The 15,869-nt window shown below is 38.8% G+C and overlaps 1 protein-coding gene across 2 annotated transcripts; it reads left to right on the plus strand.

The window, feature by feature from the left end:
- The first annotated feature begins 1,703 nt into the window (after positions 1–1,703).
- C9orf72 (C9orf72-SMCR8 complex subunit) lies at positions 1,704–15,402 on the plus strand. 2 transcript variants are annotated; one of them, XM_071730264.1, is made up of 11 exons: positions 1,704–1,794; positions 3,204–3,689; positions 6,727–6,786; positions 7,672–7,767; positions 8,420–8,484; positions 9,487–9,559; positions 11,420–11,536; positions 12,187–12,422; positions 12,932–12,989; positions 13,992–14,101; positions 14,181–15,402. In XM_071730264.1, the coding sequence occupies exons 2-11, from the start codon at positions 3,246–3,248 to the stop codon at positions 14,365–14,367; spliced, it is 1,446 nt and encodes a 481-aa protein (XP_071586365.1). In that variant the 5' UTR covers positions 1,704–1,794; positions 3,204–3,245; the 3' UTR covers positions 14,368–15,402. The 2 variants fall into 2 exon arrangements, with proteins under 2 accessions (XP_071586365.1, XP_071586366.1); XM_071730265.1 differs by lacking the exon at positions 6,727–6,786 and having other exon boundaries at positions 14,181–14,691.
- Positions 15,403–15,869: the final 467 nt, after the last annotated feature.

Genomic DNA, 15,869 nt, shown 5'->3' on the forward strand with positions numbered 1-15,869 from the left:
GAACCTAGCTAATTTTCATCTTCTCTCTGTTCCATACTCTAATAATTTCTTTGCAGATGTGCAGCATCAGGCTTCATAACCTATCAAGGGAAAAATAGCTCCTTGCACTGCAGCCTATCACCACTTCTCTGATGTGTCCACAAGAGGCACCTGCAGAAATACTGTTAGCCTCTTCGTATCACATGCAATGGGATTGTTGCTCTCCTGTCTGAAGAAAGTATGAAAGGCTGAAGGAAAAACTAATAAATAAAATTATTTTGCTACAACAGGCAGCAATTTCACTCTGCAAGCAATACCATAATATCACTGTGGCAATTAGAGGGTGGGGTGGGATTGGTAGTTTGTGCCACTATCTCTCTGCATTTAAGATAGTGATTTGCTTTTTATCAGACTTCTCAAAGCAGTTTCCAGTAGAAATATTGATGTAGCTACACCAAGTGTCTTATGCAAGGCTTCATGACAAATCAGTGCAAAATAAAGATAAGCTCCATTTCCTCATCCCTGAAACCTACTTTTCCTAGACCATTAGTTCTCTAATATCAATGCACTTTCCTTACAGTAGAGCTTAGCACCTACATCATGAGGAACAGTTCACACTCACTCATGTTCACTGGTTAAATGTAAACTAAACATACAAACATTTCTTTTTATATACTGCATAGACTTAGACGAGATAAGTAATGAAATTCCACGATGTTTGATGCCTAACTTTGGAAGTCAGCAAATTACACATCAGCAACTTTTACAACTAGTTTAATTCTGCTGTTCTTCCAAGTTCTTGTATAACCATTACATAAATTTTGTATCGTCATTACTTTCACTGAAGTGATGTTTCACTGAAGTTTCACTCATGCTTCTCAGAAGCTGGAACAGCAACCCAATACACAGATTCAAGACATTTTGTGTTTGCTTTAGTAATCATTTAGTACGAGGCAGATTTTAGTTGGCTGCAAACTAATTTTTTCGATATGAAGTTATTAAAAGGCCTAGCTTGTTTTTTTTGCTAAATTGGGACCAATAAAATTAATAAATAAATAAAAATCACACTTCAGTCTGCTGTGCACTGTTAAATGCCTGTTCAAGCTACTTAAGACACTGTGACCCAGTGCACAAGCAAGGGGAATTGAGGAAGCCTGCAAGGCTAGAGCTCTGCAATTAGATCAAGAGTAATTTTCCTTTTCAGACAGCAAATAAATGCCCCACGCAGGTAAGTGACTATTGTGATTTTTATCCACACTGGCCTGCAAAAGTAACAGGATGCTGAATACCTATGAAACTGACTGAAACTCGGGAAAGAGCATATTTATAGATCTGCATGTGGTACGCTTGGATATCAATTCTGGAATTACTGATTTACTATCTTAAGCTTAAAGCCCCTCCATAAAACCATGCACTTGGCACAACGCAGCTTCCCCGGACACCCTCAGCTCGGGCTTCGCAAGCTGCTCTGGGTTTTCGAGCGAGCGCTGGGGCTCGTTTGGGGTTGTTCGCTCCCACCCAGTGACCTGGCTTAGGTGAGGTGCCCTTCCTGAGCCAGCCCGACCCACGGCCCCCAACCCTGCAGCAGAGGCCGCTTCCACGGGACGGGACGGGACGGGACGGGACGGCACGGCACGGCACGGCACCGCACCGCACCGCACCGCACCGCACCGCACGGCACCGCCGCTCCCGCCTCTCTCCCTCCCTCCGGGCTGGGGCGGCCCCGCGCCTGCGCGGTAGCGGCGGTGAGGCCGCGGCGGTGTGGGCAGCTGGGAAGGGGGCGGGCGCATGCGCGGGCCGGCGGCTGGTACGCAGGTGAGGTGGGCATGGGGCATGGGGGCATGGGGCAGGGGGCGTGGGGCTCGGCCCGACTCGGCCCGACTCGGCCCGGCTCGGCTCGGCCCCGCTCGGCCCGGCCCGGCTCGGCTCGGCCCCGCTCGGCTCGGCTCGGCTCGGCTCGGCCCGGCTCGGCTCGGCCCGGCCCGGCTCGGCCCGGCCCGGCTCGGCTCGGCTCGGCTCGGCTCGGCTCGGCTCGGCCCGGCTCGGCTCGGCTCGGCCCGGCCTGGCCCCGCCCCGCCGAGCCCCCGGGGGCTGCCGTCTTCTGCTGCTGGCAGAGGGAAGGAGCTGGGCCTCCTGGGAGCTCGGTTTCCAACCGCTTCCCCGGGAAGTGGGTCCTTCTCTAAGTTCAGGGGATGTGGAACAGGCCTGGGAGCGCGCTGGTTCAGCCTCCGGGCAGTCGTCTTGTGCCGCAGCCGCCTCAGTTGGCGGTGGTCAAGTTGTCTGGAAAAGCAGCGGTGAGAGAAACTTGTCAGCCCAAGAACGTGTGGAGGCAGTGGTGACTGACGCTGCCTTTCGTCTTCCCCAAAAGCCGCGAAGTCACATTTAGTGCCTCAAAATAGCCTCGGCTTCCCGCTGCCTTCCAGGCTGGTCACCGGCTGTCTGGGAACGGCCTGGCATGGTTCAGGCGAGCCTGAGACGCAGCTGGAGAGAAAGGTGCTGTACTCGCCTGCTGTGAGGAGATGCACCAATTAGGGGCACTCTCAAGGAAAAAAAGTTGATGTACATGAAGCTGTGCCGAGTATGGAACTGTGTCAGTGCGATCTTTGGGTCCCTTCTGGCATGTGGAGTGCTTCAGACAAAGGGCAAAGAAAAGCTGAGTTGTGGTCATGTGGGGTTTGGTCATAATAAGTGCATTTTAGCTTTCTATAGTTTTCTCTCCGAGATTGAGTTTGTTGATAAAACTTTTTAATGTTCCTAGCATAACTTGTAAAAAAGATGAAACTTCTGGCTATCATCTGTAGCTCTGTCAAAATGGGGAAGCTGTAGATTTTCTGGAAACTGCTGGGGGAAATGTTTGAGGATTTGTTGAATTAAATATGAAGATATTTCCATCAGTATATCCTTTAAAGTGCTGAGCATTTCTCTTGTATTGCAACACCCTGCATGACACCATGACATAATGGGTATGTTTTCTTACACAAGTATATGTTGTACAGACTCATCTTGCTTGCATAGCAAGTAGAGGGTATTTGAGGTCTGACTGACTAACGTTTAGGGATACCTACTAACGTTTAGGGAAGGTGTACATACACATTTCCTTCTTGAATGAAGTATACGGTGAAACCTCAGGTTGTCTCTTGAAGTCTTATTTGGAAGCAAAAGATGATGAGCTCATTACAAGTGCTGCTCTAATTTTTTTCCAATGTATATTTTTTTTTTCCTAGGTAATGTAAACATTTCAGTTACACACAAGAAAGAAAGCAGGCATGTCAGCCCTTTGTCCACCACCATCTCCTGCAGTTGCTAAAACAGAGATCTCTTTGAGTGGTGAATCACCTTTATTAGCTGCCACTTTTGCTTACTGGGACAATATTCTTGGCCCCCGAGTGAGGCATATCTGGGCCCCAAAGACAGAACAGGTACTTCTCAGTGATGGTGAAATAACTTTTCTTGCTAACCACACCTTGAATGGAGAAATACTTCGGAATGCAGAAAGCGGCGCAATAGATGTGAAGTTCTTCGTCTTGGCAGAAAAAAGGGTAATCATTGTGTCACTGATCTTTGATGGAAACTGGAATGGAGACAGAAGCACATATGGACTCTCAATTATACTTCCACAAAGTGAACTTGGCTTCTACCTGCCCCTTCACAGAGTGTGCGTGGACAGGTTAACACATATTATAAGGAAAGGAAGAATATGGATGCATAAGGTAGGTTTATTATTCATTACTAGAAACAGTTGTCCAAGTTGTCTTGAGCAAAAGCAAGAATTAAGATTACATGATACCTGCTATGTTTCAGTCCAGACACAAAAATTCAGCAGAGACTGACCTATCTACAAGTACACAGATTTAGAAGATTAAAAGTTATCAGTATGTCAGGAAATCCAAGGTTGGGGTTCTTACCCAAATAATTTATCCTCGTAATATCATACAACCTGTACTAGGATGTCTGGGTAAACTAGATATGTTACAGCTTTTCATCTCTAAATTCAATACAATTTTTTTGCTTTTAACTGTGTTTAAACTAGGTAGAATTGTAAATTTACTGTGTTTTCAAAGCATGGTTTTCACCCTTGAGAACCAGAAAAGGGAACTGATAGGATTAGTGTTATTGTTGTTAGAGTTTTATTTAATTAAAAAATAAAAATCAAAAAATAGTAATAAAAAAAACAATCAAAAAAACCCAAAAACACAAACATATCAATGAAGTATTTAGCAGGTGTGACATTGCGTAAAACTAATGTGTAAAACCAAAATATATCAACTTTAGCCCAGATGTTTCTAGTTTTGAAACTCAAAAAGGAAAACATGGTTAATTTTTCAGAAGAAGCGTAACTCTCATCTTTGAATACATTATTGATATTCCCTAGCGAAGTGAAAATTGTTACATACTATTGTTTAGAATACTAACATTTTACTAATAAAATTTTAAATCTCTGTAATCTTGATGGAGTACTAGTTGTCTGAGAGCAGAAGATTGCATGATAGCTGTAATGTGTATGGTTATGCATGCTTGTCTGATTGTTTTTACTCCTATTGTTGACCTTTAGTCAACATTCTTGAAAGTTCCTTTTTGAGTACCTTTATGTGAACTAAGATTCCAGAAATAATATGCTTATATTGATTTTTGTTGTGTTGTTTCCTTTTTCGTCCATGAAAAAATTCCATTGATTTTTGTTGCATTGTCTGATGATGGTGTTGTCCAGTTCACTGTGTCTTCATGCATCTTGATTTTTCAGAGGAAGGATAGGACATGCAGTTTATTTTCAGTACTGCAGACACACAAACACTTCATTCATAATGAGGTCTTCTAAAACCCTGCTGAATGTTAGTGCTTTTAACATGGGTGCTACGTCATGTTCTTGAGTACATTGCTTCTCTGTCATTTATTGTCCTTTGTATTGACTTTTAATGTGAGTAGTCTAAAAAGAATTGTCCATCATTCTTAACTATAATAAATCTTTTCTTTTTGGACATTGATTCATATCAATTTGTTCCCACAGTAGAAATAGTCTTCAAGTGGCGTTGAGAATAAAAACAAATATTATTTTCTAATAGTTTCTGTAGAAATGATTCAGTAGGTGGTTCTTTTTTTTTTCAGATGATTTTGAAGCAGATAGGTCAACTCAATCTGAAATAGATATGGAGATTTTTATTATTATTATTATTTAATTTTTTTTTAGGAAGATCAAAGATCCCTGCAATGTCTGCAGTTCTGCAGCCTTACCTAGAAAATGAAAATTCGAAATTTAGGCATGAGTTGTAGAAAAATTCTACTGAATTAAAACTGGCTTACTTTGCTTCTTGCATTTTGAAGCACTCCAGCAACTATGGCTACAACAGAGAAAAAAAAATGTTGAAGTTGTATCTGAAAAAAACTGTCTTTATTCTGGAATTTCTAATGGATGTGGTTATCAGCTCTTGTGAGTTCGCTGTAGACATGAACGACAGCTCCAGCTAGATTTTTAGAAGAGAAGAAACCTGAACTCAAGGTCTAGGACAAAAATGGAGAAGTGTTCAGACTGGTAAAGAGAGGCAAGCATCTCCAAGGAAGTTGCCTAAATGGGATTAGACACCCCTTTGATCTTTTTTAACTTTGTGTTCCAGATGTTTGTCTAATACTTTTGAGCAGTTTTATTTCTGAAAAGAAGTAGCTTTCACTGTTTGTTCAGCCTTATCTCCATGAAGACTGACTTATTTCTTTAAAACAAAGGATCTTAATTGTCAAGGATATTTTACTTCACTGACACAGAACTCAAGGATGGAGATGCCCTGAAGGAATCTGCCTCATTCATTTATGGTCTTTAACAAAAGCTTCTTTTAGCTGGTTAGACAAGTTATATCACTGTTTTAGGGCAGGTTACTGTAGCCTGTTCCCTATTCATCTGCTCATGGAAAAATTGTGTAAACTCTTCTTACTTGAAGTTGTTCAGTTTTGAATAGTTCAGTCATAGGAAGAAATGAGTAACCAATAAAAATGCAATAACCTGTCAGCATCTAGCAAAATATATCATTAGGTCTCACAGCATTTCCCATTTTTTGTGTATTGTATTGATTACTAGAGTGATTAATGCTGAATTCTCTTAGTGAATAATAACTTGATTGTGTCCGAAGTTGCATTTTGAATACAGTTTGCAACTAAGCTGCTCATGTGTCTATTTTGAGAACCATTGCCTGTCTCTTGTGTGTGGTGTTCTCTGTATTTTTAGGTTTTATGTCTCCTGTACTTTGCTTTAAAACAATGTTTTGAAGATTTGTCAGGGTGTCAAGATGTGGGGAAAAAAAGTTCTGCTTTTCCTACCATCCCCAAATAATTTTTCTCATTCTGGAGATCTCATTTTTCTCTTGCTGCATCAGGAACCATCAGTCTGTACCTTACACATTTGAAAATAAAAGCCCATACATAAAGTGGAATTTTGCACCATAATCTGATCACTTGGCATTTTCTTGCTCTGTAATGAAGAAACGTAGTGTTTTGTCATTGTCATCACACCCTGTCTTTCCTGCTATTGCTGCCCAAGCATGTGTGAGGTTTGACTGGGGAAAGAGCAGGGAGCATTGATCTGCTTAAAATTACATAACTTCCTGCTCGTTTCAACTCTAAGAGAAAAAAAGACTTGAACACTGAAATTTGAATCTCAGAAGCATACCTCCACGTGGAAGAAACTGTACCATTTGACTTTTGTGTGCATACATATATAAACAATTATCAGAGCGCTTATATTTAACTGGTTCTCTTGCTCAGGAGAGGCAAGAACATTTCCAGAAGATTGTCTTGGAAGGCACAGAGAGAATGGAGGATCAGGTAAGGGCCATCTCAATGCATATGGCACAACATCACAAAGCTATGACTGCATCTGGTGGCTGTAGAAGTTGGTGCTGCTTCTTATTTTTGGGATCCAGGAAGATACTTTGGACTGGCTGATGACCTGTCAATGCACAGGAGGCAAAGTTTCTGAAGACAGGGTGGTGGAAGTTGTGAACAAGTTGAAAGAAAATATATTTCATCACTTTATGGGTAAAGTGGAAATCTATGAAGCATATTACCCTTCAGAAAAGGAAAGTCATTTGTTTGAACTTCAAGCTCTGTAAAGGTAGTAGCTTCCATAGATTCATGCTTGCTTCCTCTCAAGGATGGTTTTTGCACTAGGTTGTTACCTTTTTGAGTTACAGAGACATATGGAGTCTGTCATGTTGGAATTTGGTTGGAGACCTAATGGATAAGACTGTGTAAAGAATTTGATTTCTGAAACTATAAATACAAAATTTTGGCTTCAGTTTCTTGTGATAGATAAATTAGATAAATAATTTTGTGTGCTTACAACAAATATGCCTGATTTTGGTTTCCTGTCTTTGTTAAAACATCAGACTTGGATCTAAAGTGCTTCTCACTAATTGCACATAATGTGATATGATCAGATTATCTCACTCCAAATAACTTCTTGTCTAGGCCAACCAAAGTCATTGTGAAAGTTAGCACAGGACCTTGGAAATACATCTTAGGCATGATCTTAAGAAGCAAAATGTATCTTTCCTGTCTATAATTACTGATGAGCAAAGCCCAATTTCTGTTCTTCTCACACTTCGAAACAATAGAGACTTATGTTTTGCATATAATATTGCAAGTTCATTTTAGTAGTAAAATACTGCAAAATTTAGTTTTAACTCAAGCGTTGTATTTATTGCACAGGGCCAGAGCATCATTCCAATGCTGACAGGAGAAGTCATTCCTGTAATGGAACTTCTTTCATCTATGAAATCACACAGTGTTCCAGAAGAAATAGATGTAAGTCCTTTTGTTCTTTGCATTCTTAATAAAAGTGTCTTTGGCACTGTAGTTTGATAATCTTTTTGGTAGACAAAACCCTGCAGTTTTCATTGATTCTTACACGCTGAAGTTGTTTCACATCAAGGTTCCCAAAGTGATGTAGGGAATGGTTTAGCATTCCTGTATTAAACTGGTGAATAACAGCAATTTACTAAAGCAGTGGGCTTTATGGTCAGCACTTACCAAAACTGGCTGTATAGGACGATACCATTTTAAGAGTGGAGTGTGAAGGATATTTGATGCAAAACAACGTGGACAGGCATGCAAATGGTTATAATGATACCTGTTTCAGCATGGTTTAATGTTCTTAGGGAAGATGTGGAAGTGTATCGCATGCACGCACAAAGTATTTTGGACAAGATTATAGAAAAAACCTACTGGGAGGAATCAGACTGGTGACTGGTGAGGAATGTTTAATAATTGAGTGACTTTCTCCTTTTCAAAATGCTTTGGCTGAAGTCTGAAGATCTATTTAAGTGCTTTTTTACACAGTTTTACAACTTCGCTTAAATAGTTTTCAGACAGTTCCCACCTATCATTAAAACCACAAATGAATGCAAGTTTTTGTAGATCATTGTGTAACCTTTGTTTGTATTTATTTGCATTTCAGATAAGTGACACAGTGCTAAATGATGATGACATTGGTGATAGTTGTCATGAAGGCTTTCTCCTCAAGTATGAATTTCAGTTTTAAGTTATGCTGTATTAAAATGGTTTAAACTTGTGTGTGTGTATATACATACATCTTTCTATATGTGCATTGAACATGCATTACATTAGTTTTCTTCAAAAAAGAAGCATGACATGTATTTGGCTTTTTGAGACTTTTGTCTGTGAAATACTGTAGAAGTCACTGTCTTTTTAGAAGAATGGGTATGGGCTAGTAGTGCATGTCTGGGCTGTGTTGTCACAGTAATTAGCTTGATAATGGAATTCCTATCAATAAAAATTTTCTTTGATGTGTATGTTTAATTTTAGGAGTGGGTAAGTTCAAAGTCTTGCATTTCTATGAAATACAAAAAGAAAAAAAAAGGGTTGTTTCTAATGCATAAGCTGTAAGAGTTATTAAGGGTATGGTTATAGAGTATTTATTATTAAGTGGCACATTTATTTCCCCTGGTTTTAGTGTGTAAGTGAAAGCAGTTGCACTTCAGGGTAACTTAGTCCCTTCATGTGGCAAAGCATACTTCACAGATTTTAATTGTTCTGTTGCCTTTCAGGACGTTCGCAGTGTAACCACACAGCTTTATGAAGTGCTTAGTGCCATCTATTCTTATAGTGTCACATATGCTTTCAGAACTACAGAAATTCAGGTGTTAAATCAAATAATTTTTTCACAGAAATGGAGTGCTTGGTCCCACAGAGAATTTGGAAAATAATAAAGTTAATATCCTGGAATTATTGTAGGTTAATTGGAGGTGTATTGGAGGTTAATATCCTCCAATTATTGTGAACAACTAGAGCAGTTGGTCCTACAGTGGTGAACCATTCTCATACCTGATGGAGATTTATTGGACTGTAGGGTATCAGTTATCTCCTTGCCTCTGCCTGAGGTCCTGTGGATATGGGCGTATGGGAGTAGGCTTGTATTTCTATTAGAAATAGTTCATTTGTGATAAATTTTTTATTTGACAAGTCTCATTAAATGTATTAACACATTTGGGGTTTTTTTTGCAGTGCAATTAGTTCACACCTGCAGACCTGTGGTTGTTCTGTAGTTGTTGGAAGCAGTGCAGAAAAAGTTAATAAGGTAATGTGCTTTATAATGAACCAGACTTAAATGCTGAATATTAGGAGAGTTAGTGTGGTTTGGAATGCTTATCTATAAACATACTTGAGGCTGAAGAAGGAAGGAGTACTATTGTTTGCTTATCTTACTTCAGCTGATTGATCCAGCAGTTGGTAATTCTGCCTGAAAATTTGCTTTATCAGTTGTATTCTGGCAACTATCAGTGTTAAACAATCAGGGAGTCTGACCTTTCAAAATTTGGTTAGTTAGCAAAGATATCCAAAGTGAAATCATCTGAACTTGCCTGTCCAGTTCAGCTACGTCAATGGGTATTGTCAGTGTGCTCTTAAGAAATTAGCATGTGCATAATTGTCTGATTCCAGAGAATAAATGAGCTTCTACATCATGAACTGCTTCTGTCTCAGGGATTTCAAAACTCTCAAGTCTTTAATCACACACAAATGTTGAAACAGGCAATCCTATTCCAGTGATTGCAGTATTTTTTAAATTTGTGGTTGTTTGTGTTGTCTGCCTCTTCAGTGGGTATAAAACTTAATTGATAAATAAGTGTACAGTTTTAGCTGGTAGATCATTAATTAGGTTTGCTTTCAAGAAAAAAAGCAGAAATAGGCAAAGTACAGATATAAATCCCTAAAACTGAGTCCTGTAACAAAAAAACATTCAGTGTGCCATATTTGCTAGATCACATTGATAGGGATGATGTTTAGGAGTTTTCAGCTCTAGAACCAGTAATCAGCATTAACTGTACCTCTCAGTAGGGAAGAGTGTATGTGCACCATAGTGGTCTATTTGGGAGGAGAAAGGTAACCAGAAGCTGTCGTTTCAGAACGAGAAAATAATTAAATTTTGTGGTAGAGGGTTTTTTTCCCATGCTCTTATTATTTTCAGTTCTTGTAAGCTTGTTACAAGATACTTAATTTGAATTATTTCCATATCAAACTATCACATGGACTGCTTTTCCTCTAACATTTTGTTCTAAATTGAGAGTTTCTTGATGCTAATTTAAAGCTTACCCAGTATGTGCAGGGAAAATCAAATGTGGATGTTTTCCGTATTCAGAAGTTTCCAAGTGTTTTGGTTTTGTTTTTTTTTTTTTGTATACAGCTTTTTTGATTATGCTGAAATGCTAGTTTCAGAGAAATTGAAAGCAGTCAATTGGTGCACTTTAGCCTTCCTGCTGAAAGGGCAGGTAGTAGGTTATCCTTGTTTTAGGTACCTCATAAACTGCATTGTGCAGGGATGGAGCCTTCTCAGACACCTTACAGACCACAGCTAGGACACCACAGGCTAAGATGGACAAAGCAGCAGAGTGGAATACATGTTCTTATTTGGAGATGATTGCTTGTAGCTGTTGCAGTACGAGAGTTGGAAAGTGGATAATGAAACACCTTCCTTGCTTTTAATGGAGAGTTTGAGGAAATTAATGAAGAAATAAGCATGGATACTTACATAGGAAATTGACTGTGTCTGATTGGAGACAGTATCTGCTCTTTCAGTATGGTATGAATAGAATAAGAGGCTTAAAAATCTAGGGACATAATCACAGGAAGTAATGTTTATGTAACAGGAGGAAGTAGCAAAAGGCAAAGTGATTTGTCCCATATAGTTGGGTAAAAAGAAACTGCAAAAAAGAGTTGGTTTTTTTCTTCATTTGGCAAGTTGGAATAATATGACTTAGAGCTTCATTTAAGCCAGTCAGTGTTCTCTGACCTTGGCAAAGTTTTGGCTTTTCTAATAAGCATGAGGAACTTTCTTGTTCATAATTAGAAGTGCCTAACACATTCTAATCAGATATTGTATTTAAAGATTAGTTCATTCCTTATGTTTTCATGGTTTTAAAACCTGTACTTTTTAATGCAGATTGTGAGAACATTGTGCCTGTTTCTTACACCATCGGAGCGGAAGTGTTCCAGACTCTGTAGGAATGAGTCTTCTTTCAAATATGAGTCAGGACTTTTTGTTCAAGGCTTACTCAAGGTAAGTACACTTAGGAAGGTTCTGTTCTTCTGTAGTTTCAGAACATTCTGTAATATGTACTTGTGTGCATGTGCATACATACATTCATGTTCAAAAAAATGTTATGTTCCCTTGATTCCTTTCTGATGCTGTAGCTTTCCTTGTAAATACCTGAATGTTAAAATTCTTACTCTATTTCTTGAGTATTGCCTGGATTTGTTCCTATTATACGTTGAGGTATAATAATAATAGTCTTTTACCTACTTTGGGATAGAAAAAGTAGCCCCACAAAAAAAAAGTCCAACAGTCACCAAGTATTTCAAAAGGGCTGTAGTAATGAGTGAAGATTAATAGAAAAATTATGCTTCTTGCTCTACTGAGCAATCTAAACTTACCAGATAAATATAATACTGTAATGTTAATAGGCTCATAAACTGTGTGATGCAATATTGTAATACACAGATTACCTCAATTTGTGTTTTCACTATTAAATTAAGGGAATCATCCATTATGAAGGAATTTTTACTGGGCTACAGCTACCAGTTCTCTCAAACAGAACGTGTCTAAGCAAATAAGATTGAAAATTTAGGCAAGATGCTTTAATACTGTTTTGTTCCAATATACTTTTATTTTTAAAGTAACTAGAAGAATAATTTTTTCCACTAAAACAGGATGCAACAGGAAGCTTTGTGTTGCCCTTCCGTCAAGTAATGTATGCCCCGTATCCTACTACACATATAGATGTAGATGTCAATACAGTGAAGCAGATGCCCCCTTGTCATGAACACATCTATAACCAACGACGATACATGAGATCTGAGCTGACAGCATTTTGGAGAGCTAATTCAGATGAAGAAATGTCTCAAGATCATATTATCCACACAGATGAGAGTTTCACACCTGATTTGTATGTATTTCTCTTTCACATCTCTCGTAGTTACTTGATTTGGGACAAGATAGTAAAATAGAATGAAGTTTCTGTTAAATTATATGGGGGTTTTTCTTTCTTTCTTTCTTTTAAGAAGCCACTTCAGCTCTGGTAATTGCATTCATTTTAGAAGAATATATCTGTTCCATCAGTAGTTGCATTAAATATTACTAAAATTTGTTTTCATGGTACTTCTAACCATTCTGTGTTGATTTTGTTCCCTGTTTTAATTAGGGATATAAGAGAGCTAAGTGTATTTGACAAGGCCCAATGCCTTTCCTGGTTTCAGTTCATTTCATCTGAAAGTTTTGCTTTAAAATCCTGTATTAGCTTTAAATATAGCAGGAGTATAATTCCATATAATTTTGAATTCATTTGTAGTTTCTACCAGATTGTAAAAGTTAACACTATTGCTATGCACAACTGTTGGACAGTTAGTGTCCCTTCATGGCATTACCTCACATGTTTGTTTGCTTTCTTTTCTATAGAAATGTCTTCCAAGATATCCTGCATCGAGATACGTTAGTAAAAGCCTTCCTGGATCAGGTAATTCTTGCTTTTCAAAAAGAACAAGACCTAAATTTTAGTACTTTGAGCCCTAGTAACAGATAATTTAACATTAATAGATAATTTGTTGGCTTGGTAGCCCTTTTTCTTATTAGTACTGTGATTCGTCTCTGCTTAACTAGAGGGGAAAACATTTGTATTATTTATAGCATTTGTATAATACGAAAACTCCTTCTAACCTCCTAATACCTGGAGTATTGTGTCGAGTTCTGGGGTCCCCAGAACTTGAAGGACATTGAGCTGTTGGAACAAGTCCACAACAGAGCCATGCAAATGACCAGAGGGTGAGAGCACCTCTCCAATGAGGACAGGCTGAGAGAGTTGGGGATGTTGAGCCTGGAGAGAGCTCTTGGGAGACCTCATAGTCACCTTCCAGTACCTGAGGGGGCCACAGGAAAGCTGAAGAGGGACATTTTACAAGGCCATGGGGTGATAAGATGAGGCAGAGCATTTTTTTAAACTGAAAGAGGGTAGATTTAGATTACCTAGTAGAAAGAAATTTTTCACTGTGAGGGTGGTGGGACACTGGCACAGGTTGCCCAGAGAAGTTGTGGATACCATGGAAGTGTTCAGGGCCAGGCTGGATGGGGCTTGGAGCAACTTGGTGTAGTTGGAGGTGTCCCTGCCCATGCAGGGTGCTTGAAACTACATGAACTTTAAGATCACTTCCAACCCAAATTATTGGGTCATTTTGCTGTGCAGCAGTAACTACAGTTATTGTCTTGTGAAAGTTATCTGACTGGTATTAATTTCCAGTCATTTCAAAAAGGAAGATAACCCTTTAGCCAAGAAGAATGGTAAAACAGCCTAAATTAATGCATCTGAGCAGCTAGGAAACAAAAAATGTTGCCAGTATCTACAATCCTGCTGTTGATATATGCCTGCTTTCGTACAACTAAGGGTATGTTTCTTTATAACCCAGGTTCTTAAAATTATTCTTGAATTGCCATGTACTCAATTTTCTGGTGTAATTTTTCACAGATCTTTCATCTGAAGCCTGGCTTGTCTCTAAGGAGTACCTTCCTTGCACAGTTTCTGCTAGTCCTTCACAGAAAAGCCTTAACTTTAATAAAATACATAGAAGATGACACGTAAGTTAACCTGTAATAGAAAGTAGGCTTTGATGAATGTCTCTTCTTTTTTACAACGCCCTTTCTTGTTTTCTTGCAGGCAAAAAGGGAAAAAACCTTTCAAGTCTCTTCGTAGCTTAAAGGTAGATCTTGATTTAACAGCAGAGGGCGACCTCAACATAATAATGGCTTTGGCTGAGAAGATTAAGCCAGGTCTGCATTCCTTTATCTTTGGGAGGCCATTCTACACTAGCGTACAAGAACGAGATATGCTAATGACATTTTAAAGTTATCTTCTGCTGACATGTAATATTACAGTTCTGCATGGCACAAGGATAAGTCTGTCAGCGTGACCACCACACTTGTGAAAATCGTGGATTTGATTAAGGATGGAGCATTAGGAGCACAGAAACACTACAGACTGCCTGAAGCAGGAGGGGGAATATGAAGTTAGCAAGACAAGCATGATTTTAATGAATCCATCTCTTCTGTATGCTTTTTTAACAGTAACAGTAGATTTTACAAGAGGTTCATTTGCCATAGTGGTCTAGTGGATAAAGTGGAACATGTTATGGTGTAAGATAAAGGGAAGTATTTTCATTTTCTCTCCCAGCAACTTCCTTCAGATGTGTATCAGTTTTTTTCCCTGTTATGCTCTGTCAGTAATTTTAGTATTTACATAGGAAACAATACATGCAGCCTCTTGTCATGGAGATTGCATAATGAGAGCCTTCCCAGAGAGTTTTCTAAGGTTTTATTCTCATGTTTGTGGTACAAATCTGCACTGTGTCATCCCTCATCTCCCATTTACATTATCAGCTCCTTCATGTAAAGCATTTAAAGATGTTTGCGGGTTTTTTTAAACACTGTAAGTGCTATTCTTGTCTGCAAACTATTGACTATTAGCAACTTAAATAGCAGCACTCTGCATATGGTGGTCATTATTAAACAGCTTTGTGCCCATGAGTGCCAACCAGGATACTGGTCACAGATTGAGCTCTTCCAAACACAAAACAGAAAACTTGTGTCATTCAGCAGCAGTTCGTAATCTTTCTTTCTGTAAGATGCTGCTGTTCTTTCAATTGTCATTTAGAATAACTCTCAGATCAAAGTATTGAAAAGACAAAACAGTAATTGTTTTTTCATTTTACATTGCCATTAATATATTTAGCCATCCTTACTTCAGAGATGAGCACAGCTGTGAAGTAATATAATCGGCATTTTACTAAGTGAATTCTAGTCAATATTCTTGCCAGTTTTCTTGGTGCATCGTAGCACATCTCCATCTTTTCTTTGCTTGAAAATAAAAGCACATTTTCTGTTTGTAAGCCTCAACCATTTTTCTCTCAGTAGCAGGTAGAGTGGAGAGTTGTTAGGTTAATCAAATTAATTTTTTTTTTTTTTGAAACAGGTTGGTATGTGCTATATCAAAATCAGTGTTACCTCAGTACTGCATGTTGTTGTATTGCTTTTCTTTTTGAACAAACACAGGAATATATTTGTGTCATGTTTTAGCATAACTTTACAACTCTATAATCATTGTGAAAGTGGTACACCTCTGACTTGAGAAGCCGTTGTTGCTTTGCTGTTAAGATCATATATCACACTCCTTCATGAACAGTTTTCAAGGTACCTTTTTAGCATCTGTTTTATGCAGCAAGGCATAAAAGTTAACGAAAAGTTAGATTCACAACTTCTCCTGAAATGTCCAGAACTTGGAAGGGCATTAGTTTTAAACTGAAAGAGGATAGATTTATCTTAGATATTAGGAAGAAATTATTTACCATAA

The sequence above is a fragment of the Heliangelus exortis genome, chromosome Z, assembly GCF_036169615.1.
Source record: "Heliangelus exortis chromosome Z, bHelExo1.hap1, whole genome shotgun sequence".
In the NCBI taxonomy this organism is placed as follows: domain Eukaryota; kingdom Metazoa; phylum Chordata; class Aves; order Apodiformes; family Trochilidae; genus Heliangelus; species Heliangelus exortis.